Genomic DNA, 27208 nt, shown 5'->3' with positions numbered 1-27208 from the left:
ACACACACACACACACACACACACACACACACACACACACACACACACACACACACACACATATATATACACACACACACAATCACATACGCACAGGCCCAGCCCAGGCTTAAGTGTCTTGTTTGTCTAGAGCTTCCCAGCTACTCAGAGTAGGAACCCAAACAGCAACTTCTGGGTCCTGGGCAAGAGCACCTCACACTGCATCACCCGGTCCCTACCTATCTCACTGGGTCCCAACAGGCCCTGACTCCCGAGAGAGAGGACCATGTAGTAATCAAGAAAACGGGCTCCAGAGACAACCTGCCTGGGTGAACCTGGGCTCTGCTGCTTATTAGCTTCGCTACCCTAGACAAGCTACTTAACCTTTCTGTGCCTCAGTTTCTTCGTCTATGTTATAGAGTCTATAAAAAGGGGTTGATAACACCTCCTAAGAGCCGTTCTGAAGACAAAACTAATAGATATGAAGCACGTGGATCAGTGTAATCTCAAAAGATGTGAGCTACTCCCAGTATTATCACACTTCCCAGCTCCCTCCCAAAAAGAGGAAGGACATGAGCCGCAGCCAGGGAGCGCGTTCCTCCACACAGGACCAAGTAGTCATCCTGGTGGGGCCACGGCACCCCAGCGGTCTCCAGCATGGGAGGAGGGTGTCCCTTGATCCCCACGTGCCCGCGAGGCCTCAGGCAGCTTGCCGAACGGGAGGGGCAGCACCTGAGCGCCTTCTCCTTCTGCTGCTGAAGCTGCAGGATCTCCTGCTCCTCCTCCTGCCACAGCTTCTCCCGCAGCTGCTGTATCTTCTCTCGCTTCGACTCCAGGAGCTGCCTCTGGTCTTGCTCAAGTTCCTGAGCCACTGCCTCTTGCATGGTCTTGAGTGCAGCCTCTGAGAGCTGTGTAGGGGGAGCCACAGGCTCTGAAGATTGCCTGCCAAGGGTGGGGGACAGCATTTCACTAGTTTTAATATCCACTGACCTTTTGGCATCAGGGTTTATATAGACACAGAACACCACATACAGAACCCTAATGGAGGGCCCGTGATCAGGAATCACATATGCAAATCAGGCCACCCAAGGGCGAGCACTGAGTCTGCCCCTCTGGAAGACACAGGCCACATGTGTGCTCAGGACAAGCCCCACAGTGTCTGCCTAAGGCCCCAGGAGCCTAGGGAGAAGGGCAGCCCAAAGTAGGCTCTCAGCAGACCCGGCAGGTTGAGGCCAGAGGTGAAAACCTGAAGCTGTGGCTCAAGAGCAGCAGCAGCAGGGAGAGAGCGAAGCTCTGACCCCACCGAGTCTTCCCCAGCACAGCGCCTGGCCCTGCGGTTCCACCTCTCCACCAGGGCTCTGCCTGCTACTTCAGGCCCATGCCAGCAGTGTGGGAAGTCCCCAGAGACAGCTCTCTGCCTCCCAAACTAAACAGAGACCAATGCATATAAGCCAGCAGGAGAAGCAGCAGCATGTCTGCTAGCCCTGAGACCCAGAACAGTCCATAGAGGTCCAGGAACGGACCTGCCACACTGCCAAGGAAGCCAGGCAGGTGACCGTCCCTAATCCAGAGAGAGGAGCAAGACAGCCAGAGGAATGCCACACTCCACATCTCCCGGACGAGGCCACCTTTGCATCTGCTTAGAGCTAATTCAATGTTTGGAAATGGGTAAAAGAAACCCAGAGCTCACCTGGATTCATAAGGTGGGTGGTAAGATGAGGAATAACGGTATTGGTTAAAAACATGTCCACAAAGTAAGGAAGGTTGGTATGTTGCTTCTATTCTGGTTCTTGAAGGAAATACTCAAAGAGAAACCCCAAGAACATTTGGAGCAATGAAAGCATAGGCAGGATAAAGTATTCCGCCTCCCAGAGTGGCTTTCCTAAAGGCAGGTACAGGTTTGCATTCCCAGGTCCCTAAATCTTACTGTAAAAATAGGCTCTCTACAAAACCACCTCCCTTCTCCGACGGTGCTCTGGCTGCGGCAGGCCTGGCATGGCAGCCCAGTCGACCTCAGCAGCACGTGTGCATGGCCCAAATCAAGGACTGGGGCAAGAGTTGGGCAGGGGAGCCAGTCCCCACTGCAGGGGACGCAGAACCCCCTCCTCCCTCCAGCACCAGCCCTGCGGCTGATGGAAGGCAGCGGGCAGCACCAGATGAGAACAGCAGAAGAAAACAGGGCTTTGGGGTTCCATCACAGCCCCATGAGACCAGAGAGAGAAGGAAGACATAAAAGGTTACTGACATCTCTGAAACACCATTAAGATCTTTCCTTCCCCTTTCCTATAGTCATAACTCAGACCAGAAACAGTCTTGAGCTATGCCTTCAATTCTCTTCTGCTCCCACCTCCATCTCCTCCCTCCTTCCCATTCCCGGCTTCCTCTCAGTCCCCTGACACAGCCCAACTGATGCAGATGTAAGAGACGTGACCGCCACCTCCTCTGAGGATCCTGCCCTCAAAACAGCCTCCCCCCACAGCTCTCCGCCTCATCAACCCTCCAACTCATTTCCAACCTTGGCTGAAAACATCTTTTTTCCCTGAGACGGTACCTTTTAATGTCTCTCTCCCCTGTGGGCCGCACAGCTACGGAGAGCCCAAGGGACAGATGCCACAGAAAGATGGGGCATCAGAGGCTTGGCAGCGTGTGCCCAGCTACACGCATAGGGAGCCTGCTTGCACACCTGGCGTGCAGGCTCATAGGGCTGATCTTCAGTGGGCCTCTTCCATCCCCGTTTTAAAGATCTAGAGTCCCAAACTCCCAGCACAGGTCCAAGGCCGTCAACAATGGGCCTGAAAGGTCTATGAGACAAGGGGAAGCTGAGGACTCCAGAGCAAGAGGCAGGTCTGCTTTCTAGGCCACTCCTCAGGTATCGGCATCAGTGAGACCCAGTTTCCAACAGTTAGTGGCCAAGAGGAAGCTCTGTGGGAGCATAATCCTTTCAGGCTGGCCACCAAGCAGCTCCAAAACTGTGAGGGAAAGCCAGGAGGGAAGGCGGTGGGCAGGGAGGGAGAACGGGAAGGGGAAATGGCACCTAGAACCACCACTAAAACCGGGATCGCAATCAATGAGTTCTCGTCTCCTCTCCCAGTCAACCCAGTGGTTTGAATTCATTTACCCTCTCTACAAACACCTCATAAAAGATGCTGGGATGACAAGGGGAGGACATCCCTGTTTCCCAGACCCAGGCCTTCTGGCCATAAAGTGTGCCCCGCGGTGGCTGCGTGCTGGCCCCGCCCATGCTCTCTGGCCTGCCCTTTGCTCCTAAACTCCTCCTGATTCAGCCTGACAGCATCTGTGAAAGGTGATAGAGTGTATTAATCATGTTTTTTCATTTTCTATATTTTATGATGTTTTGACATCTTAAAAAGCTTGCTGGTGGAGCAGAGACCGTCCCTCCCAGGCCTAGGCAATACTCATACAAGAAAAGGGAATATGTCCTTCATGTGCAAACCAACCAATCCTGAGTCTACACTCCCAACTAGCTCCTCGTCTAACTCACACCCAGCCGGCACCTCCCCTGCCCTGAGTCACCCAGGGCCAGCTATGGGCAACTAGAGACCACCCCACCCTACAGCTCACAGCCTAAAAAATTATTCAAACTACCCAATTCTAAATTCACTCAGGGCATGTACCCCAGCTGGCCCTTTCCTTTCCCAAAAATCCCAACAAAGGCTCTGGGCCATGCTCTCCCTCCTCGCCTCTTCTGCCTCCTAACCAGCCCTGGTCTTTCCCCATACAGCCCTGTGTGGCGTGGCATGCCCTCTTCTCTCTGGAAATGTAATAAATTCTTCTTTCTGTGGTATTGGCCTCTCCGTGTCGTCACTTAGTCACCTCCGTAAATTAAAATCCCGCAGGTACAAATGAAACACAGACACAGAGATAGTCCCCAGAAAATGCAGAAAATCAATCCATTCCTAATGGGGCTGTAAACATTAACAACAAAGAAATTATGGGGCCTGAAGACTCAGGGAAGGAACACAAGACATTTCCTAAGGGTGCTGTGTAAATTGAAACTGTGTGGACCAGAAAAGCGTCTCTGAGACCCCAGCAGGGGCAGCCTCACAGGGATGGAGGAGAAATACAAAGTAAGGGGACTTGTCAGCCAAGGCAGCTGGGGAGGAGCCCCCTGGCACCACTGCCCTCCCAGAGACCCTGAAAGATACCCTCTGACCTCTGACTTCTGCCCAGAGGGTCCTCTCTCAGAACCACACTCGCTTCCTGTCCTCACAGACAGCACCATGATCCGGCTGTCCACAGCCACCAAGGAGACTTGGGAAAGCCATGTCACTCCTCAGGGTCAGAGCTGTCATTGTAGGATATATCACCACCCGAAAAATGGGGCTCCCCCTTCCATCACCCCTACAGTGCTCTGACAATGACATGAGATCCTGAACTCATGTGCCCTGCCAGCTCTCGGTGACACTTCCAGGGAGTAATCAGTGAGTGAACCTGTCTCTGCTCAGCAGCCAGCCCCGAATCCTGACAACTCTTAATCCTTCTGTACTGCTCAGTTCACAGATGGGAAAAACCGCATAATCCTGGCACCCGTTTCTCTCCGTGGAGAGACAAGGAGTGGTGGCTGCAGACTGCAAGTCAGAGGTCTGGGCTCCAGTGACTAGAGTCTAGTCCTAATTCTGCAGCTGACTCACAATGTGACTTTGGGCAAATCCCTTGACCTCTCTGAGTCTCCGTTTCCTCATCCATAAAATGGGGGAGAGAGGGGAAGGTGAAAATGAAAGGAGAAAAGCTAAATGATTTCTAAGTTTTAAAACTGCTTGGTGCAACAACGTAGGTGAGCTCTGAACACAGGCACAAACGATATATACCGCACACTGTATAATTCCATTTATATGAAGTTGGAGAACTGGAAAGATGAATCTGTGGGACAGAAGCCAGAACAGTGGTGATCTGGGGCGGGTGGATTAAGAGGAAAAGGGCATGAAACCTTCTCGAGGGATGGAAATGTTCTACATCTGTTCTGGGTGGTTGTTACACAGCACATGCATATGTAAACATTCCCTGAACTGTACGGTTCAGATTTGAGTACTTTCATGTATATAAACATCTCAATTAAAATTTTTTTTAAGAAAAAGAAAAATAGTGCTTGGTAGAGGGGAAAACATTATGTACCAGGTTTCTGTTAATGAGCCAGAAGGTACCTCCTCACTCCCACCCTTGTACCCCAGGTCCTGACCCTTCTTTGCCCTGACCAGGGGAGCCCCGGGCACCTAAGCTAACCCACGGGGGATCAGTGATGGCTGCCCGGGCTCTGGAGGCTGCACACAGAACCAAGGGTACACTCACTCTGCCCCAACTCCACCCCCGGGCAGGGGCCAGAGCAGTCTCTTCCCACCTCCCAAGAGTGGACAGGGACTAAAGCAATCCATACACAACGGAGGACAGGGACAGACACATTAAAACTGGCCCTTACACCTCTGGAGAGATTGGCGGGGTGGGGCTGACCACCCCCTTCTCCTCGGGCTCCTCGGCCTGGGAGTGCTGTTCCTTGCCCCTCTCATGGGCAGCAGGTGGGCTTGGGATCTCCTCCCTTGACAGCAAAAAAGAAGCAACTGTGTTAATGCCAGCAGGAAGGCAAGAGGCTCCAGATGTACCCTAATTTGGGGTCAAAGAGCTGTGATGGAGACAAGAGAGGCAGCCCCAACAAAGTTTCCCTGCTTCACCTCTTAAATCTCTCCCCTCCCTGCCTCTTCCCGAGTTGTTTACATTGAAAACCAAGACTCACGTCCCACGTGGGATGCGGAACGGTTATGTTGCCCAAGGAGAACCTCTGCAAGCAGCAGGTGTTCAATGGATGCTGTTGGCTGAACATCGCTGCGGCTCAGCTTCCCCCAGCGACTCATTCCAACTGGATGAGCTCTAAGACCCACATCTTTCTCTTGCCAGAGGAACAAAAGAACCAGCTAATATACACCAGCTCCGGACTAGGCTAGGGAGCAAAGGTCCTCTCAGCTGGCCTCAAGGAAGCCTGGGCTCTGCACCTCTCTCTCCCCAGGGCCTAGAACAAAACAGGGCTCCACCTTGGTTTGCTAAATGACTAGAGGTGGGATGACCACTGGGCTGGCAGGTGGGGACTGGGAGAAATGGCCCTCATGGCAGGAATAGCACAGCTGGGAAGACTGCATTCTCTGCCCCAGCCCCTGGCCGGGAGGCAGTTGGGTCATAAGACACACTTCCTCATTCAAGAATTTCTAAGTTCCCCTAATCAGACTATGCACCTCAATTTTAGCTGAAGACTGAGGACTAGGAAGAGGTAGATTTCCCCATTCCCCAGCTCGTGTGGGACACCGAGAGGAAACCTCTGTTGTTGCTGCATAGGCTGCAAGCCCACCCCAGCTCTCCCCACTTCTCTAGGCCTGCCCCCCGATCCCGTCTCTCAGCCCCGGTACACAGAACCACATGTATGATGGGGCCACCGCCAGCCTGGGAGGCTGCCAGCTCACCCTTACCTCTGTGGGGAGACAGGTGGGATGGTGCTGCCTGCAGAGTCCTCCCCAGGCTCCTCTGCCCCCTTCCGCTCGAGCTGCCCCTCAGAGGCCTGCAGAGGCCCGTCTTTAGTGGCCTGGCTGTGAAGGGGACTCTGGAGCCGCTCCCCATGCAGCAGTGGAGGAGATAACCTGGTCAGACCAGCCAGAGCAGCAGAGTCAAGCCCCACCATTTGGAGAGCAGGAAGAGAATTCGGGAGCATAGTATGTGGATGTAGATCCATTCCTCCTGCCAGGCTGGACCCCAGTCCTGGCCCCAAATGCGTGGAGAATCACAGAGGGCAAGAGCAGGAAGGAGAAACTCCCCACTGAGCTCTCCCTTTGCCTGGACTTGACTCAGCCTTCCCAGGTCCCTGAACTGCATTTGCTCAGCCCAGGAGTGAGAGCTGGGCACTCACGGGTGTACCCATTCCCAGAGTTCACCATCACTAGGGCGAGGGAGGGATGGAAGAACTGAGCAGAAAATAGGGAGAAAAAGAGAAGCCAACCTCCAGGGGTTGGACTATAGAAAATGAAGCTGTAGCTTTAAGGACGTAAGAATGTTGGCAGCTTTTCAAGGCCCAAAAAGTAGAATGACCACCTTCCTCCCTTCCAGGGTGGCAGCCCTTCTCCCATCAGGAGCTCAGGCCTGAGAAGCTGGAAGCCCCTGTTATTTACACACACACACAGAGACACACACAGTCAGCCACAGCCATGTCTGATGTGGCAGGGCCCTGGCTGGAGCTCTGAGTTGCAGCACCAACCCTCTAGCACAGCTCCCCCAGACCTGCAGCAGGCTACCCCAGCCCTGGCCCATGACCAGACACACACACAGCTTAATCTAATCTGGCGAAGAAGACAGAGCCCTGGCCCCAAGATGCCGCTACATACACCAAGTCCCACCAAATGCACCAAGCACACTTCACATTCCTGTCTGGGTGCAGAATCATGAGGGTTTGCTCGTGCGCACACACACATGCACATGCATGCACAGACACACACGCACATGCGTACACACACAGACATAGACTTGGCAAGACCATCCCGTCCGTTCATCACCTGCCTTCAGGCAGGAGCACTCTGAACCACACAGACCAAAACCAGGAATTCGGCCCAAGTCCACACCATCCCAAAGGTCCCTGAGGGCAGCCTCCCATGTACTGTACCTCTCTGAGCCTTTGGACTGCTTGCTCTTCAGCTCATCTCGGCTGGACTGGCTGTCATCTTTGTCTTCTCTTCCCAACCCCTGGACCTGTAGACAAGAAGCAGTGGAAAGTGTCTACTGGAGAGATCTGCATTTGGGTCCCTCAGTCCTCCAGCTGACTCCCATGCCTAGGAGGAAGCACGGAGAAATGGCTCTCGAGCGGATGAGGACCACTCGGGATACAGAAGAGAAGGCCTGTCTACTGTACAATGAGCCTCCTAGGGTCTGGGCTAAGCCCCTAGGCTCACAGCTGCTCCCACAGCTGGCCTTGCTGGCCTGGGGAGGATGACTCAGACACCACAGCCCCTGCATGCAGAGCCAGAAGTCAGAGGGTAAAGGAGAGCACACAAGAAAAAGAGAATCCTGCCTCCTGCTGTTGGAAGCCTTCACTGCCAGTTGCAAAGAGAAAGCAGAGACATGCATGAACACCCCACATCCACAGAGGCCCCAGACCTCCTGTGCCAATGATATATGGGGATGCTGAAATTCAGTGGGCAGAACTGGGGGCAGCAGACACGTCCATTAAAGAGGAAGGATCCTGAAGAGCTGGAGACTTGGCAAACCAAGAGAGAGCTCTACTCCAGAGAAAAGGGCGCCATTTGGGCACCTGAAGCGAGGAAGACAGAGTGCCCCTTTGCTGCATTCCGAGCTCCCCCAAGCATCCGGATCCCATCAATAGACAATGAGGCCCCCTTCCCAGTCAGCGATTACACCATCAATCCAAACCAAAAAACCCCAAATCTCATTTTAAAGCTTGGGTGCCTAGGCAAATTTAGGAAGCTGGTGAAACAGAGGACTATTCCTGATAATTTTGAATTATCTGCAGGGGTGGGGCCACAGGGACATAGGAGTGTAGTTGGCCTGGACTCAATCCTTTGTTCTAGCACTTCCTACCTGGGGAGTCTGTCTTCTCCACTATGAAATGGGATAGTAAACCACAGCTCACAGGACTTCTGATGAGGATTAAATTAGATCGCGTACATGAAGCTCGACTCCTGGCCCAAAGAAGGCACGCCACAAATGTTAGCTCCTCTACTCACACTCCTCCCCCTCTCCCCCAGCCTAAGGCAAAAAACCAAACAAACAAACAAACAAAAAACAGCTTTGCCAAAGCCAGGCCCCATTCTAAGGCCTGCACTCCTTCTGTCACGCTGACAGGAGCCCCGTCTGTTCCGGGACACAAGGGTTAACGGGAGAGGTGAGGCAGGAGACAACTCACTCCATCTTCCGCAGTGGGGTTCTGGCCGGGCTGGCACACCACAGTGTCCCCAGCCTTGTGCCCACAGCCCCCCACACCTCTCCACTGGCAGCCTGCACCCCAGCAGCTGTGGCCGACTCTGCCATCTGGATGGGCGAGGAAGGGCAGGGCCTGAACTAAAAGCCAGCTCCCCGAAACTACATTAAAAATAGAAATGAGCACCTCCCGGTGCCCACAGCAGAAGGGCTCCCTGCCAGCGCTGCCACTCCTAATCGCATCAGCCTGGGCAGAGCCTGCAGACAACGGCAGGGGCGGGCAGTCCTTCTCCCGCCCACCTTTCCCCTCCACTGTTCAACTCACAACTTGTCTTCCCCCACAAATCACACCAAGCTTAGCAAACAGCTCCCTCTCTCACTTTTCAAGCAAAAAACAATCACACAGGCCAGTCCATTTAACAAACTAAAATATAAGCTGGGTAAGACAGTAGAGTGACGACAATCAAAGTTGGGGGATTGAGCCCCGAATTAGAAAGGCCCAGGTGCAGACAAAGTCTGTTTCCTTCTTGTTTCATCTTCTATATTTCTGCTAGAAACTGAACCAGACCTCTACTGGAGAAAAGGGGATACCCTGGGAAAGTACCCAGACAGAGGTCCTTGGAGTAGACTTTTACTTGACCCCTAGACCTTTTTGCCCCGGAAAAGCAACCAAAGGAACCAAACAAGGAAATCAGCCACATCCGCGTTCTTCAGAAAGGGGAGACAGAAAGCACATCAGAGGCCCCTGGTCTAAGACTGCTCAAGACACCACTTCCCCTTCCTAACAGAGCTCCGAGCTTTGTTTTTGTTTATGATCCCGTCCCCAGTTAAATAAAGCATGGTGCATTCATAAAGCACAATGCTATGCAACCAATCAAAAGAGGAAGGCAGATCCGAAATAACTTAGAAATAAGTCAAGAGTCTATTCTCAAATTTAAAGAGCACAATACCAAGAATTTTTATAGCATAGTCCCAATTTCTGTGGGAAGAAAAAAGATAAGAAGAAAATAGATATATGCTTATATGTACACAGAAAAATTTCTGGAAGGATACACAAAAAAATGTTAATAGAGCCAGTTAATAATCCCCACCTGTGTCGGGCTGTAGGCCGTGGAGGACTCTGACCTTCTGTATTACATCAGATAACATTATGGTCACTTTTATAATTTATCATAAAATACATTATGTTTATAATCCATTACAATCATTATTTTGATTGTGGTGATGGTTTGAAAGGTGTATGAATATGACAAAACTTACCAATGGTAACAATTTAAATATGTCTAGTTTATTGTAGGTCAATTATATCTCAATAAAGCTGCATAAAGCAATTTTTAAGAGAATATGCAAAACAGGCAAGAGCCCCCAGGAAAGACAGGGGACGGCCCCTTCGGCTCTGTCTGTCCCACAAAGAGGCTGCTGCTCGCTCCTCCAGCTCCACCTCCCTGCTCAACCCCTCCACGCCCTGAAGATGGGAGAGAGCTGGACACTGAGCCCCGCCAACGGCCCTCGCAGTCAGCCAACCTGAGCGGCCCACACTGCTCCACGCTCCACCACGCTGGTCACGAGATACACACAGCGTGGGGCTTCCTCTGCCAGGGCTGGCTGCCTCAGAGGGTGCCTCGTGAGAACAATCCAAGCCAGGCCCTGCTACTGCTTCATATCTCGTGGCATGACCCAAAAAGAAGCTGCCGGCCTTATTCTGTTTTAGGCAGGACCTAGACATCTGTCTTTTTTCAAGCCCCCAAGGATCCTGATACGGGCTGGGTTTTGCAGCCAGGGCAATGGAAATCCACCCCACCTGGCCAGCTCGGACACCTTCCCAACTCCCTACAGCCCGAGGTGCCTCACAACTCCCCTGCTGCAAACCCGTCCTGACCAATCCCACCTGCTCTTGTTTGCACCTTCACAGCCCTCCAGTGCTGCAAATCGGGTGACCAGGGTCCAGCAGGGACCTGGTGGCTGGGCAGCTGCCCAGGAAGGCTTATCAGCCAGAGCTGAGAGGACCACGTCAGGCTCAAACACAACCAGCCTCACAACTCTACCCCGTCTCCGCCACTCATTTCAGTAAGGGCTCCCAGGCCTGATGCACAGTGAACATCTTGTTTGTTTCACCCAACAAACTTCCATTTCGCCCAAACTAAATGCTCCCTTAAACTTGCAGAGACCATGTGCCAGAATCTTTCTCCTAACAAACTCACAGACGAGGGAAAAAAATCACCTTCTTGGCTTCAAGCTCCTTAAGGACAGGATCTATGTCTGAGTCATCTTTGTGCCCTACTCTGGGTCAGACATGACCCATGCCTGCACAGAGCTTACATCTGGCAGGGAAGACAGACAAAGAGCCATAAAACAAAAGCAGTAGCACTAAGGGGAACAAAGGAAGAGAATGATTCATGCTGCTTAGAGGGAGTGACGTCAGAGGTGGGCTTCCAAAACCAAGACAGAGCTCGCAGGGACAAAGGACAAAAGGGAAGCAGCACAGCAGCAGAGCAGTGAAGGAGGGGGATGGCACGCCCCAGGAATGGTGAGTGCTGGACACGGCTGGTACGTGGCAAGTGGGATGAGGACGAGCCTGCAGAGGTTGGATGGGCCAGGTTGGGAAGTGCCTTGAAATCCACAATCTACACAGCACTTTGCACATGACCAAGCAGTAAACCCTCAGTTGCTAAATGAATGGATAAATAGATAAATATATGGGGTGGGGGGACAGTGCCTTAATTCATAGCAGTGACAGAGCAGCAGTGGTTGGAAGTCCAGCCCTGGCACCATCAGGGCCATGTCTTAATGAATCAGAAGGGAGGGAACTCCCAGAAATGTACCCTGGGATGGGCAGGGCTCAGCTCTTGGTTATCCTAAAAAGTGAGGCCCCAGCCCAGCCCACCACCCAGAGAGACTCACCTCCCAGCATGCTCCATCCAGGACTGGGGAAAGCACATCAACGTCCAGCAGGTGCTCCGAGATCCGGCTGCGAAAACCAAAGTCCTGGAGACAGTGGAGATGGGGAGGTCAGCTCTGCCTCTGTAACAGTCAGCGCACATCAGGACCTCTCCTCCACCCCTAATCTTCCAGAAAGGTGCCTACTATGTGCCAGGCACTGGGGTAAACATTTTGACATCTACTAATTAATCTTCAAAATAACACTGTGACTCAATGGAAAGACGTGTGATAAACCAAGTACGGTAAAATGTACATTGTACACTCCAGATGGTGAGTATGTGGTATTCACTGTAAAATTATTTTAATTTTTCTGTATGTTTGAAATTTTTCTTAATAAAATTATGGGGAAAAATAACCTGTGAGACAGACACTCTTACCCTCATCTCGCAAATGAGGAAGCAGGTTTGAGAGCACACGTAATCTGCCCAAGGTCACACAGCCGATAAGCAGTGGGGCTGGGGGTCAGGTGCCCTGGGCTGAATCCAAAGACCAAGCTCTTTGCATGACACGTGCTGCAAAGCATGTCACTTTCCAGCTGTCTCTCCCTCCTGGGGCCCAAGCGCCCAGAAGGCCTGTGGGCAGCTTGGAAATGCGGCTTGGTGGGCTCCCTCCAGCTTGTTCTTCCCCCTTCCCATACACGCGCCTCTCTGGACAATGCAGATTCATTAGTGCCACTTCCTCCACAGGCTTCTCTTTGGGACAGACAGCAAGTGCCCTCATAGGTGCCAGCTCCCCGCTGCCCTTTGGCTGCCACAGAACCATGGTCCCACCCCCTCAAGGCCTAGGATCCCCACCAGGCTGAGTGAAGGATTGCTACCTGACAGCATGCTAATAGGGGCAGTGCTGTCATCAGCCCTGATAAATGGTGGGACGCCCAGCCAAGGTCTGGTCCTGCTGTCCAAGGCTTCCTCCACCCACTCCCATAGAGAAGAAGAATGCTGAAGGGCACATTTCTCCACATGGCAACTCCTTTTGAAGGGCCAGAGCCCTTGCTTCAGAGAGTTCTGTGACATGGCTATTCTTCATGACGGTTTTTGCCAACAATGACTTTTTCGCCTTCCCTTCCTAGCTTTGTCGGTTTTCCTTTTTGGTGACATTTCCCTTTCAGTTTGAATTCTACTCCACTTAATGCAGCTGCCATCTGCCTCCTAAGCCCCCAGCTCAGTAGGGGGCTAGAGCACACAGCCGCCTAATTCCTCTGCTCCCCTCGTATCATTACTGCTCATCCCTGACCCTCTCCCACTAATTCTTTCCCTCTGATCAGCCTCCTCCAAACAGATGGAGCACGGTTTCTAGAGGCAACGCTCTGCCAAAAAGTACCCCGAACTACTCCCCTTAGATGCAGACCTGGCAAATGTAGCTGGGCTTCAGCAGGCTGGGTGGGAGGTCTAGGACAAAGAAACCACAGACACTGGCACTGCAGGACAAAGTCTTAACTTTGCAAATGAAACCACAGCAGCCCTCCTGCTCAGAGCCTGAGGACTGGTGCTCGCCATACATCAGTGATCCCATAAACACAAGCACGAGGGCACACACACACTCACACGCATCCCAGTCTCTAACTTCCTAGATTCATGTAATGCTCCTGACAGAGCCTAGAGGCAATGATCTCTCAGGCAATTCACACAGCAGTAATAATAATAAGAGCTGCATGTATTTAATGTGTATATGCTAATGTCTTACATTCTCTACCCCACTTTCTTCTCGCAACAAACCTATAAAGTAGGTAGTGTTATCCTTAGTTAAAGGGCTGACAAACTGGAGTTAGACAAGACCCAAATGTGAATCCTAACTTCCCCACCTACAAGCTGTGTGATGCTGGGCAAATTACTCAGCCACAGGGAGTCGCAAAGCCATGCTCTTCACCACCACCCTGCTGCGCCTCATCTCAGACTCACCAGGCCAAGGAAGGACTTGGGGTCAGAAGCAGTGGAGTCTGAGAGCTGTGGTTCCTTCACGTGTTCACTAATCTCCGACTCCTGGGAAAAGAGACCCAGAGAGAAGTCGCCTGGAGCGGAGCACAGAGGGCCATGATCACTATCCAGGAAATTCTGTTCAGGCCTTGATGCCAACACAGGGTCAAGCACAAACCAAAATCCACTTCTTCTGGAAAACCTGAAAAAGGCCTGTGGACCCTCTCATTCTCTCTGGACACACGCACCACCCCCAGCCCACTCAGCCTGGGTGGCCCACTGAGGATAGACAACCACACTCCGACTAAGGTGAACAAGGATTTACTTGTGTAAGGAGAGCCAAGTGAATAGTGGAGATGGTTAGAAAGTTGGCGGTTGGGAAGTTTGATGCTATCCTAAAAAAAACACAATCAGAGTAGGATGTAGCTAAAATGGAATCCAGGAAGTAGTTAAAAGCTCTTTAGATGAATGCCCTCACCATCTACCTAGAGAAGGAGCAGGACTAAAGGTTGGAAAATCGAAAATGCCAAAGGCTCTCCCAACTGGGTCCTACTTCTGTCCATTTAGGTCACTGGTCTTGTCTTGCCAAAGCAAGACTCCATGTCTTGGGTTGATTCAGAAAGAGCCACAGAAATCAATGAGGCGTCTTCCTGGAATCTAACTGCCCAAGGCTAGGGCTGGACACTCCCAATTGTCCACCTATGCCCTCAATGTTCTCCTCTCTCTATAGGAACTCAAACTGCTGCAATCATCATCGACCCCAAACTGATGTCAAGAAGTAGAAGGGGAGGCAGGAAATGTAAGTAGGAGAACAAAAGAACATGAATATCCCAGGAGGGTGCCAATGGAAAAGCAAATTTCTGCTGAATTTCTATGGCCAGCAGGTTTGGAGTTTCATTCAGGATTTTACTGTCTGCTGGGTCTGGGCATATTTGTCACAATAAAGGGTTCTGGCTGATAATGACAGCCCATTGCAGGGCCTCCAATGAAGCTCCTAACTCAAGATGTGGGGACAGGAATCGCACGGGGCTTAAGAGAGTAGCAGAGGGCTGCAGCTGGCAAACACCTGTGGGACAAAGTGACTTACTTCACTGCCGTCTGATCTGCTCTCTTTCAGGACAGAAGCCTCCCTCTTTGGCTCCTTTGCTGCCTCTTCCTTCCTAGAACCCTCCTCTCCTGCATCCACCATGTCCTCTGGTGCTTCTTTTTTATCAGCTTTGGCAGGCTGATCGCCCCCAGGGTCCACCCCAGGGGTCACCAGACTCCTGGAAGTCCTCGGATCACTCTTCTCATTCTTTTCTTTTCCTGGGAGCCAATGTGCCCCTCTTCCTTGTCGCCCTTTGTCATCGGCACTGCTCAGGCTGCTGTCTGCACCTTGGCTGAAGAGCTTGCCGGGAGTAGGGGGTCCGGCAGCATCCGAATCAAGAGAAATGTCCTTCTTCTCCTCTGGCTGGCTTGTTCTTGGAGACTCCTAGGGAGGAGCAGACCACGTCAGAAAGGAAGATGTCAGGAATTAATAAAAGGAGTTCAGAGACTCGCTACAAGACGGAGCTGCCGTTCCTTGACTCCCAGCGGCCAGTACTCCGATACCAGTGGTTACGAAACACTCCCACAACCTTTCAAAACACAGATTCCTGACCCAACCCCAGATCTTTTAAATCTGAACTTCTATGGTGATGTGGATACACCCAACCTGACCCCCATCCACTGATGGGCTTGGAAATCGCTGCCCTGGACTATACAACTCCATTGCCACCTATCACATCCTCGAGTAAGTAACAAGTCTGTCTCATTCCAGTGCCATTAGCCAAGTCAAAAGACTGCAGACTCAGAAGCCGATAGTTATTTACTATGATGGAAAATCATATGAGAGAAAGTACCAAACTCTAAAATTTCCATTCTTCATTTCTAAAAGACAGCGGGGGAAAAAATATCAGGAGGGTGCCCCTCTTCAATAGCAATGAGGCTGGCTCTCTCCCTAAAGCCTCCCCTGGACAAGCCACCCCGGGGACAGGGCCCCCTGTGAGAGGACTGTCAACTCGGGTGCCCAGAGAAGCAGATGCCAAGATGAGATTAGATGGGTAAGAGATTTATTGGGGGAAATGCCCATGAAGGATAAAGAAGGTGAGGAGAGCCTTCAGAACACAGGTCTGAGACCTGTGACAGGAGAAAGGGAAGGAGGAGGTTCGAGTAAGAAGAGCTTTGGGGCACAGCACAGTTCTGAGAAATCTCGGCCAGCCCTGAGGAGAGTCCCCAAGGAGGTTACCCATCGGAGGAGTCCCACATCAGGCAGAAATGGCCCTGCTCTAGGGCCTGTTGTAGTCCATCAACAAGCATGGCCTCGGCCTGAGCCAGGATGGATCAAGGTGCAGCAGCTGGAGGCTGTCAATCCACTACGGTCCACTCGGCTGGCATCCTGAAAGGAGATGCGGGCAGCACACTGCCACAGCGGCCACACCTGCTTCTCACACACAAACCTCACTTTAAAGACCGGGAGGAACCTTTAGAGGCAGCCAAAATAGGAAAAGAAAACCTTCCCTTGGAAATACAGCCAGCAATCTCTGCTGGGCTCAGGCAGAGAAGCCTCCCAAAAAAAAAAAAAAACACCTGTCTTAACCCTTGGGTTGCCAGTCTGAACAACTTCTGAGCAGGGATTTTTAAGACTTCCTGGTTCTCTACCCTGGAGACTCAAACAAGAAGCATGATGACAGGAGCCCAGAGGTCCAAGGAGGCCTGAATACGGCATTCATCAGTGCTGTCTGTCTGTTAAAGGACCTGTTGAACCCAAAGCCATGGCCTGCGGGTCTGGCAGCCTACGAACAGGCCAACCCAAGCTTTCTAAGGACAGTCAAGAGAGGCAGAAAAGGGGCCGCCCTGTGGCCAAGTGGTTAAGTTTCCACCCCCCGCTTCGGCGGCCCAGGGTTTCGCTGGTTCGGATCCTGGCCGCAGACATGGCACCGCTCATCAGACCATGTTGAAGCAGCATCCCACACGACACAACTAGAAGGACCCACAACTAAAATATACAACTATGTACTGGGGGGAATTGGGGAGAAAAAGCAGGAAAAAAAATTTAAAAAAATAAAAAGAAGAAAAGAGAGGCAGGAAAACAGAGCAATTCAGAGCTCGGAGACAGACTACCTAGCTTCAAAATCTAGGCTCCATGCTCACAGTGACCTTAGGCAAATTATTTACATTTTCTGTGCCTCAGCTTCTTCCTCTAAAATACAGAGACATGGTAGGGCCTAACTCATAGGGTTGAAAGGAAGCTTAAATGAGTTAACACTCATTAAGTGAGTTAAAGAACTGAGAACTGTGCCTGGCAGACCATAAGTGTCCCATCAATGTTAACTAATGTTTTATGACGAGCCCCACACGCCCACTGGCTGAGCACCTTCTATGTGCCAAACGGCACCTTGGGGATCCAAATATGAATGAGACATAGATCCTGCCCTCAAGGAATTCAGCTGAGTATGAAGAAAAGTGAAAGAAGTCCCAGGAGGCCCTGGTTATGAGGTTTTACTACCCAAAGCAAAGGACACTGGACAGCGGCGATGCTGTCCCAGCCCCAAGCCTGTCCCAGGGAGACAAGCAGAGGGTGAAGGAGAGAAGGGTAGGCTTCCTTGGTGCCTTGACAGCACGACGGCAAGTGTCCTCCAGTGCTGCCCATCCTCCCAATATCCCTAACCTGTAGCATGGAAGAAATCCACCATGATCATTGGGCTAAGAGAGGGGTGAAGTGGGCCCCTCCTCTTCAAGAGAAGACCTCTGGGGTAAAGCCAGGCCTTCTTATCTCAGTATCTCTAACAGTGGCCAGCACTCAGCAGGAGCTCAATAACTGGTCTGTGGGGCTCCACGGACTCCAAGAAGGAGGCGGGAGTTTGTTGGGGTGGTTGAGGGGTATCTGGCCAGACACACCCCCTCATTCAACAAGCAGGGCCAATCCACCTGGCCATGCTCCTCCCATAAGTAGAGATATGCTCTCCTGCTTGAAGGAGGGAGTGAAACCTGGCCCCAAGAGGGTGGCCTGGCAACAGACCTTGGATTAGGGGACAGAAATATCAGACCAAAAAAAGTGCCGATGGCCTTCAGGATAAAGTTCACACCTCCTCACCTGGCCCACACCCATTCTGGGCCCAGAGCCTGCCTGCTTCTCATGGGTCATCTCCAGCCACACCCTGCACACATCTTCTCCTTCTGCCTGTGGGTAAATGTCATGCTATTCTGCCACTTTGCCATGGACACTCTTCACACACACACACACACACACACACACACACACACACACAAACGCTGCCCTGACAAACTCCCACTGGTCCTCCTAGCATCCCATCTTTCAGGAAGCCTTCCTTCATCCCTGGGACAGTTGTCCTGAGATGAGCCTTCCCCATCCTCTGCCCTAACAACTACTGTATTATAATTGCTGATTTCCTCTTCTGTTTCCCTCATCAGATGAGCTCCCTATTATCCTCAGTGCCTACTTTCTGACACATGACAGGGGCTCAGTAAATGCTTGTTGACTGAACTTTTAACAAAGAGTAAGTGTGTCACACAGATACAGGAGTTGAAGTTTCCCTTCCTACTCTGTAAAATGGAGATGCAATATTTATTTTACAAGGTTATACGGGGATTAGACTACATTATATTTGTTATAGTGCCTATTAAATGGAAAACAGCTAAACAAATGTTAACTATTAATATTCAAGACGATGGAAAAACAAGTAACCTATCAAAAATCAGAGGATACCAGAAACAGGCAGACCTTCCTATTCTTTTACATGAGAGAATATAGCCAGACTACAAGGATGTTAGGCCCAGTCTACGCAATTCTCAAGCTTAAATTCCTCAAAAGAAGATTTTCACACGATGGAGCTTATCCTATTTTATCTGCCTGAGTATTCAAACATGGCTAATGCTAGAACAAATGAGCTTGTGTTTCTGCATCCAAGTCAACTCACTGAACAACACGACGCCAGAGGTACATCTTGAGGGTAAGGACAGCAGAAAGAGACTAGACATTCGCTGTAGATCACCACAAATGGACGAGTGAGAGCTGCATGTCTGGAAAACCCATCTGTCTCCATGCCCCTCTCCCTTCACTCAGCCCCTGCTCAGCACATCATGGGGCCCAGGGCGTGAGGTCCCGCCAAGGATGCACGCTCCAGGCCCCGGCGTACAGTCTCCCGTGTCGGTGTTCTGCGGGGTATACAGGAAAGGGCGGAGAACTGCACCCTCGGCACAGCTTTGCTCTCAGCTCATTGTGCTCACGCTCCTTCTGTCTCCTCCTGTCACAGCCCCGGGTCCTTGAGTATCTCAAGGCAAAGTTCTACTGCTTTTTCAAAAGGCTTTGCCATCTGCGTGAGGAGTCGGGTGTAGGAGAGAGCCTGTAAGAACCATTTCATGAATATGTAACATACTCCCCAAAAGCCATGAGGTCTCCAGTGCTGCACGCCCCCTCCTCCAGCCCAGAGCACAAAGGCAGGGGCTCATATAATCCACACAGCTCAGGAGGGAGGCAGTGAAGGACGGAGGAGCTGAACACGATGTCCATGTATTGATCTTGTTCTGGGGAGACCCCCCACCAAGCCAACCATCAGTCCAGTTTATTTTCCACGTCTCATTCCCACCCAGTGGGTCTCAATTCTTTGCACTGCTCCCCGGTGTTGTCAGCACTTTCCAATCACACTGACATCATCCTGTTATTTCTAGGCCCAGCTCCCTCTCTCTCCTTTGATCCACTGACGGGCTTTTCACCACTACCTCAGGGCCACATGCTGCCTGCCTGCCTACCCTTCAGCCTCCCCTCTTTCATTCACACCCATTCTCAGTGTCTGCTCCACAAACCTATCGCTTTCAATTCTGTAATAGACTAGAAATAGGTTTAAGCTGAAGGCAGCAGAGGAGGGGGAAGGAGACAGAGAGAGACAGAGACACACACACACACACGCACGCACAAACACGCGCACACATTCTTGCCATCCTACTGCCCTCTGATGGAATTATGAGCAAAGTGACTGTTGATAGTGAGACAGGGTAGAACTAACCACGGACAGAGATCTCCATCGAAGGCTGCCTGGGATGCCCGGGAGCGGGAGAGGTGGGCAGCTCGGAGGATCCAAGAACTATAAGCTGGGACAAAAGTCATTTTCAAATGCGCAGTCCAAGCAGAGGCAGCTGTGTCTGTCCTGAAACTCCCATTCCTCTCACCAATAATTTTTGCCACCAGGAAAAGCCCGAGTGTCTGCCTGAGGTTAGAACACAGGAACCCAACACTCCATGTGGCAAAAAGAACTGAAGCTGCTGGGCTGCTAGAGACAGGGGTGGGAGGTGTATTTAACACTTCCCACTCCAGACATTTCCCCCCATCACACTGTTTTGTCTACTTAAAGAAGTTATGAAAAAAAATACGTTTAAAAGCTCCCACTCCCCCACAGAGGCATATAACCATGAGGAGGGAAGCTTTTGAAAATCCAGGACACGTCAAAGAAGAAAATCCCTTTTTTGGTGGACATTTATAATCCATGATGAAGTAAAAATTAACTAGCCCGAAGTCAAAGTGCGTCATGATGGATCATGAAATCTTCACTGAAGGTGAAGATGGACATGGAAATCTTCGATCCACCAGGTGACAGCAGGGACCACATACCCCCTCTACCCAGGACCTGGGAAAGCCAAGGGAAGAAAAAAGCACAATACAACCTGCCACGATGCCCTCTTTGTCCCATGTGGCCCATTCATTCATTCACCTACTCACTCTCTCAACTGCTCAGCAAAACATACCCAGCGCTGCCTCTGTTCCAGGCAGTGGGCCAAGTGCTGGACAGACAGATGTGAACAGGGTAGGATCTCCACCTCAATTGGCTCAGTCTCACGGAGACTGTCCTCTTTCTCCAAAGCAAGTGAGTCCTCCTGACACCCCATCCCTATTCATGCTCATCCTTCTAGGCTCAAACCTGAGCTACTGAGTACCTCACTATCATAAGGTATTAATGGTAGACGACAAAAAACAAAGTCGTCATTTCAAAGAGGGAACCAAGTAGACCGAAGCCTTTGGATTTAATGCAAACAGACCAGGTCCCACTCAGAAGGAACAGTTTCAAAGTAGACACAGATCAGCTTGATGATAAAGACAGGCACTGGGAAAAAAAGTGTCACATTTGGCAGAAAGTATTAATGTCACAATCAAAGCATATCTGATTGTGCAGAGTCAAAAACGTGGACAGTTTCCGAGATAATAGAGAAACCATAACTATAAAAAGGGGCCTGCGCAATGGCTAGAGTTGGGTCACCTGAAAGGACCACGTACAACCCAAGGCTCGTCAGCCAGCGTCTGCAACCTCAGCCAGAGTGAGCTGTTAACCCTGGTTCGTAAGGTGAGCTGAAGACCAAGAAATGAGAGTCAGAAATAATAAGAACATGAAAAGAGATGATAAAGAGAACAAATTTAGGGGCCGGCCTGGTGGCGCAGCAGTTAAGTGCGCATGTTCCACTTTGGCAGCCCGGGGTTTGCCAGTTCGGATCCCGGGTGCGGACATGGCACCACTTGGCAAGCACCACGCTGCGGTAGGCGTCCCACATATAAAGTAGAGGAAGATGGGCACGGATGTTAGCTCAGGGCCCGTCTTCCTCAAAAACAAAAAACAAAGAAAACAAATTTAAATCCACGATACAGGCACTGTTGTTTCACTGGTCAGTTTTTTGTGATCATGCTAATAAAATGTGAGTCATCTGTTTCATTTGAAAGTGTTTAAAGTATTTAAAAGAATTTGATATATTAGACTTGTGAAAAGTTTAATTAAGCTTGTAATCAATATTTAAATGTTTGGGAAATATGAGTTCTTGACCTCATGGTTTATTGGTTGTGTGAATACTTCAGGAATATTAAGAGAAATGTTCATTGTCAAAAATTAATAAATTGGGCACTAGACAAGTACATAGAGTAGGGAGTGTTCCATTTCAAGTAGAAAGATGCATTGAGAGTTTTTTTTTTTTCTTGAGGAAGATTAGCCGTAAGCTAACATCTGCTGCCAATCCTCCTCTTTTTGCTGAGGAAGACTGGCCCTGAGCTAACATCTGTGCACATCTTCCTCCACTTTATTTGTGGGATGCCTGCCACAGCATGGCTTGATAAGCGGTGCGTAGGTCCATACCCAGGATCTGAACCAGTGAACCCCAGGTCGCTGAAGTGGAATGTGCGAACTTACCTGCTGTGCCACCAGGCTGGCCCCTGCATTGAGAGTTTTTAGGTATTACAATGATATGATGAGTTTGGAGTTTTGTTTGTTTTTTATAGAGCATATTCTGGTGGCAGTGGAGGACAGACTAAGGGAAAGAAATCAGAAGCAACAGGACTATGAGGTATTCTGGAAGCTATTTCCATCCACATTCTGCATTTCCCAGGCCTTGAGCCTTTGCTCCAGCTGTTCGCTTCCCTAAAATATCACTTACACCCTGATGTTGAAAACTTACCTCCTCCTCAGGACCCAGGTCAAACGGCATCTCTTCCACCAAGTTTTCCCTGATTTCTAAAAAATTAATTTCTTCCCCCTCAGAACTCCTCCAAACAGTGAGCTCTTTACACATACTGCCCTGTTTTACAGTTTCCTAAGTATTCATTTAAACATTTACCGAGCAATTACTAAACGTCCTTCTCTCTCTCAAACTCCTTGAGGCCAGTCCACACCTACATCTTACAACATCTGTATCTCCCACGGGGCCTAGCACAGTGGCCTGCCACAGAGCTAGCACTCGACAAGTGTTAAGAATCTGGATGATGTTACACCTCTGTTTAAAACCTCCAACGGTCCCAATGCCTGTATAATGTTTGAGTCCAAACTCCTTAGCTGGCACCCAGGTCCTCTATAATCCAGCCCAGCCTACCTCCACAGTCCTATCTCCACTCTCCTCCCACATGTGCTCTGTACTCCAGTCCAAGGAGACCCCTCAGCTTGCCCAAACTCACCCTGCACCTTCCGCCTCTGCCTGTGCAGTGCCCTGCACTTGCACTTCTCTCTCACCCTTCCCTCGGCTGGTCCAGTCCTGCCCATCATCCTTCCTGGCTCACCTCGGATGTCAGCTTCTCAATGAAGCCTTTCCTGATCAATCCAAATGGGGAGGAGACCCCTAATTCTCCCCTCCCGTGGCACTCTGTTTTACCATCCTTGTGGCTTCACTGCATTCTACTCTGTGCTCCAATCATTTAAGTGTCTCCGATGAGACTGCAAACTCTGAGAGGGCAGTAATCACATGTAATTTATGCGTGTATGGCCTACAGAGCACCTAGCCAAGTGCCTCATGTGGAAATACTCTAGAAATGGTAGTTATTTGATAAATGAGTAAATGGATGAATTCCTTTCCCTTCTTGTGCTTCCTCAAACCCCAGAAATCCCATCTGGACAGGACTGGAACAAAATGGTTCTCTTTCCAAATATGCACCCCCAAGAAGAAAGGCCTAAGAAGGAAGGAGGGACACACCAGGTGGAGGCATTTGCCTTCAGGGTCTTACCTCATACTCAAAGTCACCCACCAGTGCCCCAATGTCCAGGTGCAGGTTCTTAAGAAGATCACTTGAGCTGCGGACACTCTGAAAACAAAAGTGATTACGAGGAGTTAAGTTGAAAGAAACTAGTCAGCACAGGGTGAGGGCCAAGAAGTTTTATGCTTTCTGGGTCAGACCTCGGAGGTATATAGACTGAGTGAGAAATGAAGCTATGGGCTGGGAAATCATTTTTACTTATTTTCAAAGTAGCAAAGAGGTTAACCAAAAGGTGAAAACAACCCAAGTGTCATCAACAGATGAATGGATAAACACAATGTGGTATATTCATACAATGGAATATATAAAACGGAATGAAGTTCTAATGCATGTTACAACATGGATGAACCTTGAAAATATTATGCTCAGTGAAATAAGCCAGACAGAAACGGACAAATATTGTATGATTCCACTTACACGAAATATCTAGAACAGATAAATTCACAGAGACAGAGAGTAGAATAGAGGACACCAGGGACTCAGAAGAGGGGAGAATGGGGAGTTATTGTTTAATGGGTACAGTTTCTATTTGGGATTATGAGTAAATTCTGGAGACGGATAATGGTGATGACTGCATAACATTATGAAGGCCACTGAATTGTACACTTAAAAGCAGTTAAAATGATAACTTTCATGTTATATATATTTGACCACAATAAAAAAATATTTAAAAAAAAAAATAGCAGAGGGTTTCCAGGCCAGGAGGAGAATTCATCATTACCTGGTTGCCACTTTCCACTTCATCCTCCTCGTTAGTCTCCTCCCCTAAAGCCAAGAGGTTGAGAGCATTCGTGTCCTCATGGATGGAACCCAAGAGACCCTTTGTATAAGCAGAAGTCTTGAGACCCTGTGAAGGCTCCAAAATAGAGAAGGAAAGTCAAGGGACTCACTAGGAGGACCTTCAGAAGGCTTTCTTCTCTCTCTTTCTGTCTAGATGTCTCCCAGAGCAAGTCTGCCATGTCCAAGAAGCCGACCCCAGCAACTCCAGCTCAACCGATCCCTCGCTTTTCCAACTCCTACTGTCCTGGCTGCATGGAGTGAGAAATGAGCACCACCGTCCCTAGAGCATGGGTCTATCCTCCACTGCCCCGAGTCCACATTCAGCATCATACAAGTGTGACTCATCTTCCCAACTAGATTATGAGCTTTGAGGACTCAGCCTGTGCCTTCTGTGTCTCATCCATGGGCCACAGTTCCTAGCATGGTGCACAGGAGGCCTCACAGTAACTAAATACACCGAACACAAGAAAAAGTATTTACCAGCATGAGTTCTCCAAGCTGACCGGTCTCCACTGAGCTCCCCAGGCTCACACTTTGAGATCCACGAAGAGCAGAGGGCGGGGCATCCACAAGACCTCTTAATGGAGCCAGGCCTCCAAGAGGAGTATGGACTGGGGCTAATGAGGGGCCCACGGCCTGGGCAACAAAAAACACCTTGTTACAAACCCAAGAAACCACATGGCTCTCAGAGTGTCAGAGACAGATATAAAAATAAAACATCTAAATCCTGCCCACTCAAATTTAAACCACCTCCGTTCAGAGGCAGCTAATGAAACACAATATCCAGAAATTACCATCATGCCAACTGTGTGAGAAATCACAGGCTGGTTTCCTGGTCCTCTTAACTCTGCTGCTGTCTCACAAAACAGTTCTCGCACATCTGGCAGATGAGGCACAGTGTTCTGCTCTCCCTTCAGAAGCCAGAGAGGAGGCAGGGAGAGGGCAGAGCAGAGACAAAAGCCTCATCTACCAGAATGAGACGTCTCAGTAGATAACATTTAAAACTGATGAATCAAGAAAAAGCAGTCCAAGCATATTATTTGCAAATATGGAATAAACACCAGAAGAAAGCGGTTGCCTCTGGGGAGGGGCACACACACCAGAGGACTGCTGTTATTTTATTATATGCCTTTTGGTGCTATTTGACTCTAATACGGGCACGTATTTCTTTCATTAAAAGAAATATTAACTATGAAAAAATATACACCAGCAACAAAAGAACTCTCTTTCCCCTGTGCACTGACGAGGAAAGTGGCTGAAACGAGCCTAGCCGAGGGACTGACCAGGTCCCCTCCTCCCCTGTTCTCAGGACGGCCAAATGACGGCTTCACGCTAGCAAAGACTGGGGTGAGAAACCAGGCTGGAAGTCAGAAGCTGTGAGACCTCGGCCTACTCAGACTCTCGGATTCTCGGTTTACTCATCCGCCAGATGGAGATGATACGTGCCTTGCCACTTAAGAAGGCTGGTGGAGACGTTCAAATGAGATAATGAAAGCAAGGAGCACGTGTGAGTGGAAGCGCTATTATTATAGGGATCCACATTGCAATGGTCTGGGCTTAGAAACAGAGGCAAGGATAGCATTCTGGGGACAATTTACAAAGAGCTCTTTAAAACTCACCTCTCAAAATTAAAATGTATGAAATAACACAAAAATTCCATCCCTCTCTAATCCCACAGGGACTGAAGAGAGAAAGGAGAACATGGGGGAGGCCAGGCCGAGGAAGTTCGGACGGCCCACCTTCTCACCCGCAGCCTCAGCCTACAGGCCAGACCAGTAAGCGGGCTCTGAACAGGGCCTGATTCTGTACGAGGAGGGCATCAAATGCTCACAGAAAGGTGAGATGGGACCCTCTTCCAGCCTTTGTAGATTCCCAATCATCTGGCCTGTTGTACAGTTTCTTTGTTAGGGAGAAAAGGAGCTGATGACAATAAAACATGTGCCCACATTAGCCCAGCCCCAGGCACTGGGTTAAGCACTTTACACATCATCTCACTGTATTCTCACAACAACCCATGGCCACAGGCCCCACGTGAGCAAACAGCGTGAGGTCAAGACCCCCGCCGCAAGTCACCGGGCCAGCAAGGGCAGACACGGGATCGGAACCCAGGGCTGTCCCTGAGCCAGTACTTTACACTGCCCCCTGGCTGTGGCAGAAAAGGAGCCCCGGAAAGCTACTCCGAGGTGAACTGTGCACAAACCGGGTTGCTCCTCCTGGCTTCAGACCTTCCAACCAGCCCTGGCGTATCAGCAAGCAAAACTCTTCCCACACTGTATTTATAGAAAATTATAGACTCCTAACATGGCTAATTTGCTAACGTGCTGGGGGCTTGAGGGAGAGAGACAGGCATGCTGAGGGCTTTGTTCTCCCAGGCCTTTACCAAATCAGTGGTTAGTGGGGAAATTATACATTCCTGGCTCCTAGCTGATCATCTTCTATAGACGGCCATTAACTCTGACTACGGGCTGTGCATGGCGTTGTCCTTCAGAGCAGATAAACTTGCTGCCATCGGGCTAATTAAAACTTTCAGGACAATCTGCAGCTTGTCTGATATTTATAGTGCTACAGTAGCTATCAGAACTAACGGAGAACCAGTGCACGCCAGCAACTAGGAACCAGAGGTAATGACTGGGGAAAGCCACAGCTGGGCAACAGCAAAAGAACAGCTGGGGAAATTCACATTGACCCCCATGGTCTCTGCTCCAAGTTGACTTTTTCTGAATGAAGACTAAGGTATGACTCTTCCAAGGGACAAAGGGTCAGATGACAGGGCAAGCCCAGCCCTTTGGTAAATCCCAGTAGGGGAGGCAGTGAAGGCACAAATAGGGTCTGCACAAGCCTGACACAGGGTATTCACCTGGGAACCCTGGGCAGCAAGGAGCAGAAGCGGCTCACTGGATGGCAGAGAGAGATTCTGGGCCGTAGCCCCTTGTGTCAGTAGTAACTCTCTAGTTCTGTGTGATTCCAAGAAGGGACACAATTGAGAGCTTGGGGCAAGGGTGTCTACTTGGAAGGACCTCTATCTATAATCAGCTGAAGCGAAAGGCTTCCCAAATCCCAGGAAGGTACCTATATGGTGCGTGAGTGCCAGGATCAGCACCACCTTGCTCACCCTCAAAATTGATCATCCTCAGTGAAC

The 27208-nt window shown here is 50.2% G+C and overlaps 1 protein-coding gene across 6 annotated transcripts in view; it reads right to left on the bottom strand.

Annotated features, from left to right (window-relative positions):
- CEP164 (centrosomal protein 164) overlaps positions 1 to 27208 on the bottom strand; it is a 64991-nt gene that overhangs the window by 17246 nt on the left and 20537 nt on the right. For 4 of the 6 annotated variants that reach the window (XR_006891972.1, XM_046686113.1, XM_046686109.1 and 1 more), the window contains 10 exons: positions 24550 to 24705; positions 24011 to 24145; positions 23260 to 23337; positions 14842 to 15225; positions 13740 to 13820; positions 11803 to 11886; positions 7631 to 7716; positions 6450 to 6617; positions 5414 to 5530; positions 712 to 921 (listed from right to left, as the gene is read on the bottom strand). Coding sequence is in view for 5 of the 6 variants with exons in the window: in XM_046686113.1 (XP_046542069.1) it covers positions 712 to 921; positions 5414 to 5530; positions 6450 to 6617; positions 7631 to 7716; positions 11803 to 11886; positions 13740 to 13820; positions 14842 to 15225; positions 23260 to 23337; positions 24011 to 24145; positions 24550 to 24705 (1499 nt within the window). In the remaining variant the exon portion in view is untranslated. The remainder of the gene's footprint in view (positions 1 to 711; positions 922 to 5413; positions 5531 to 6449; positions 6618 to 7630; positions 7717 to 11802; positions 11887 to 13739; positions 13821 to 14841; positions 15226 to 23259; positions 23338 to 24010; positions 24146 to 24549; positions 24706 to 27208) is intronic. The other 2 variants (XM_046686111.1, XM_046686112.1) reach the window with 2 other exon arrangements.

Source organism: Equus quagga, chromosome 14, assembly GCF_021613505.1.
Source record: "Equus quagga isolate Etosha38 chromosome 14, UCLA_HA_Equagga_1.0, whole genome shotgun sequence".
In the NCBI taxonomy this organism is placed as follows: domain Eukaryota; kingdom Metazoa; phylum Chordata; class Mammalia; order Perissodactyla; family Equidae; genus Equus; species Equus quagga.
The sequence above is the reverse complement of the archived record's forward strand: the minus strand, read 5'-3'. Positions and strand labels throughout refer to the sequence as shown.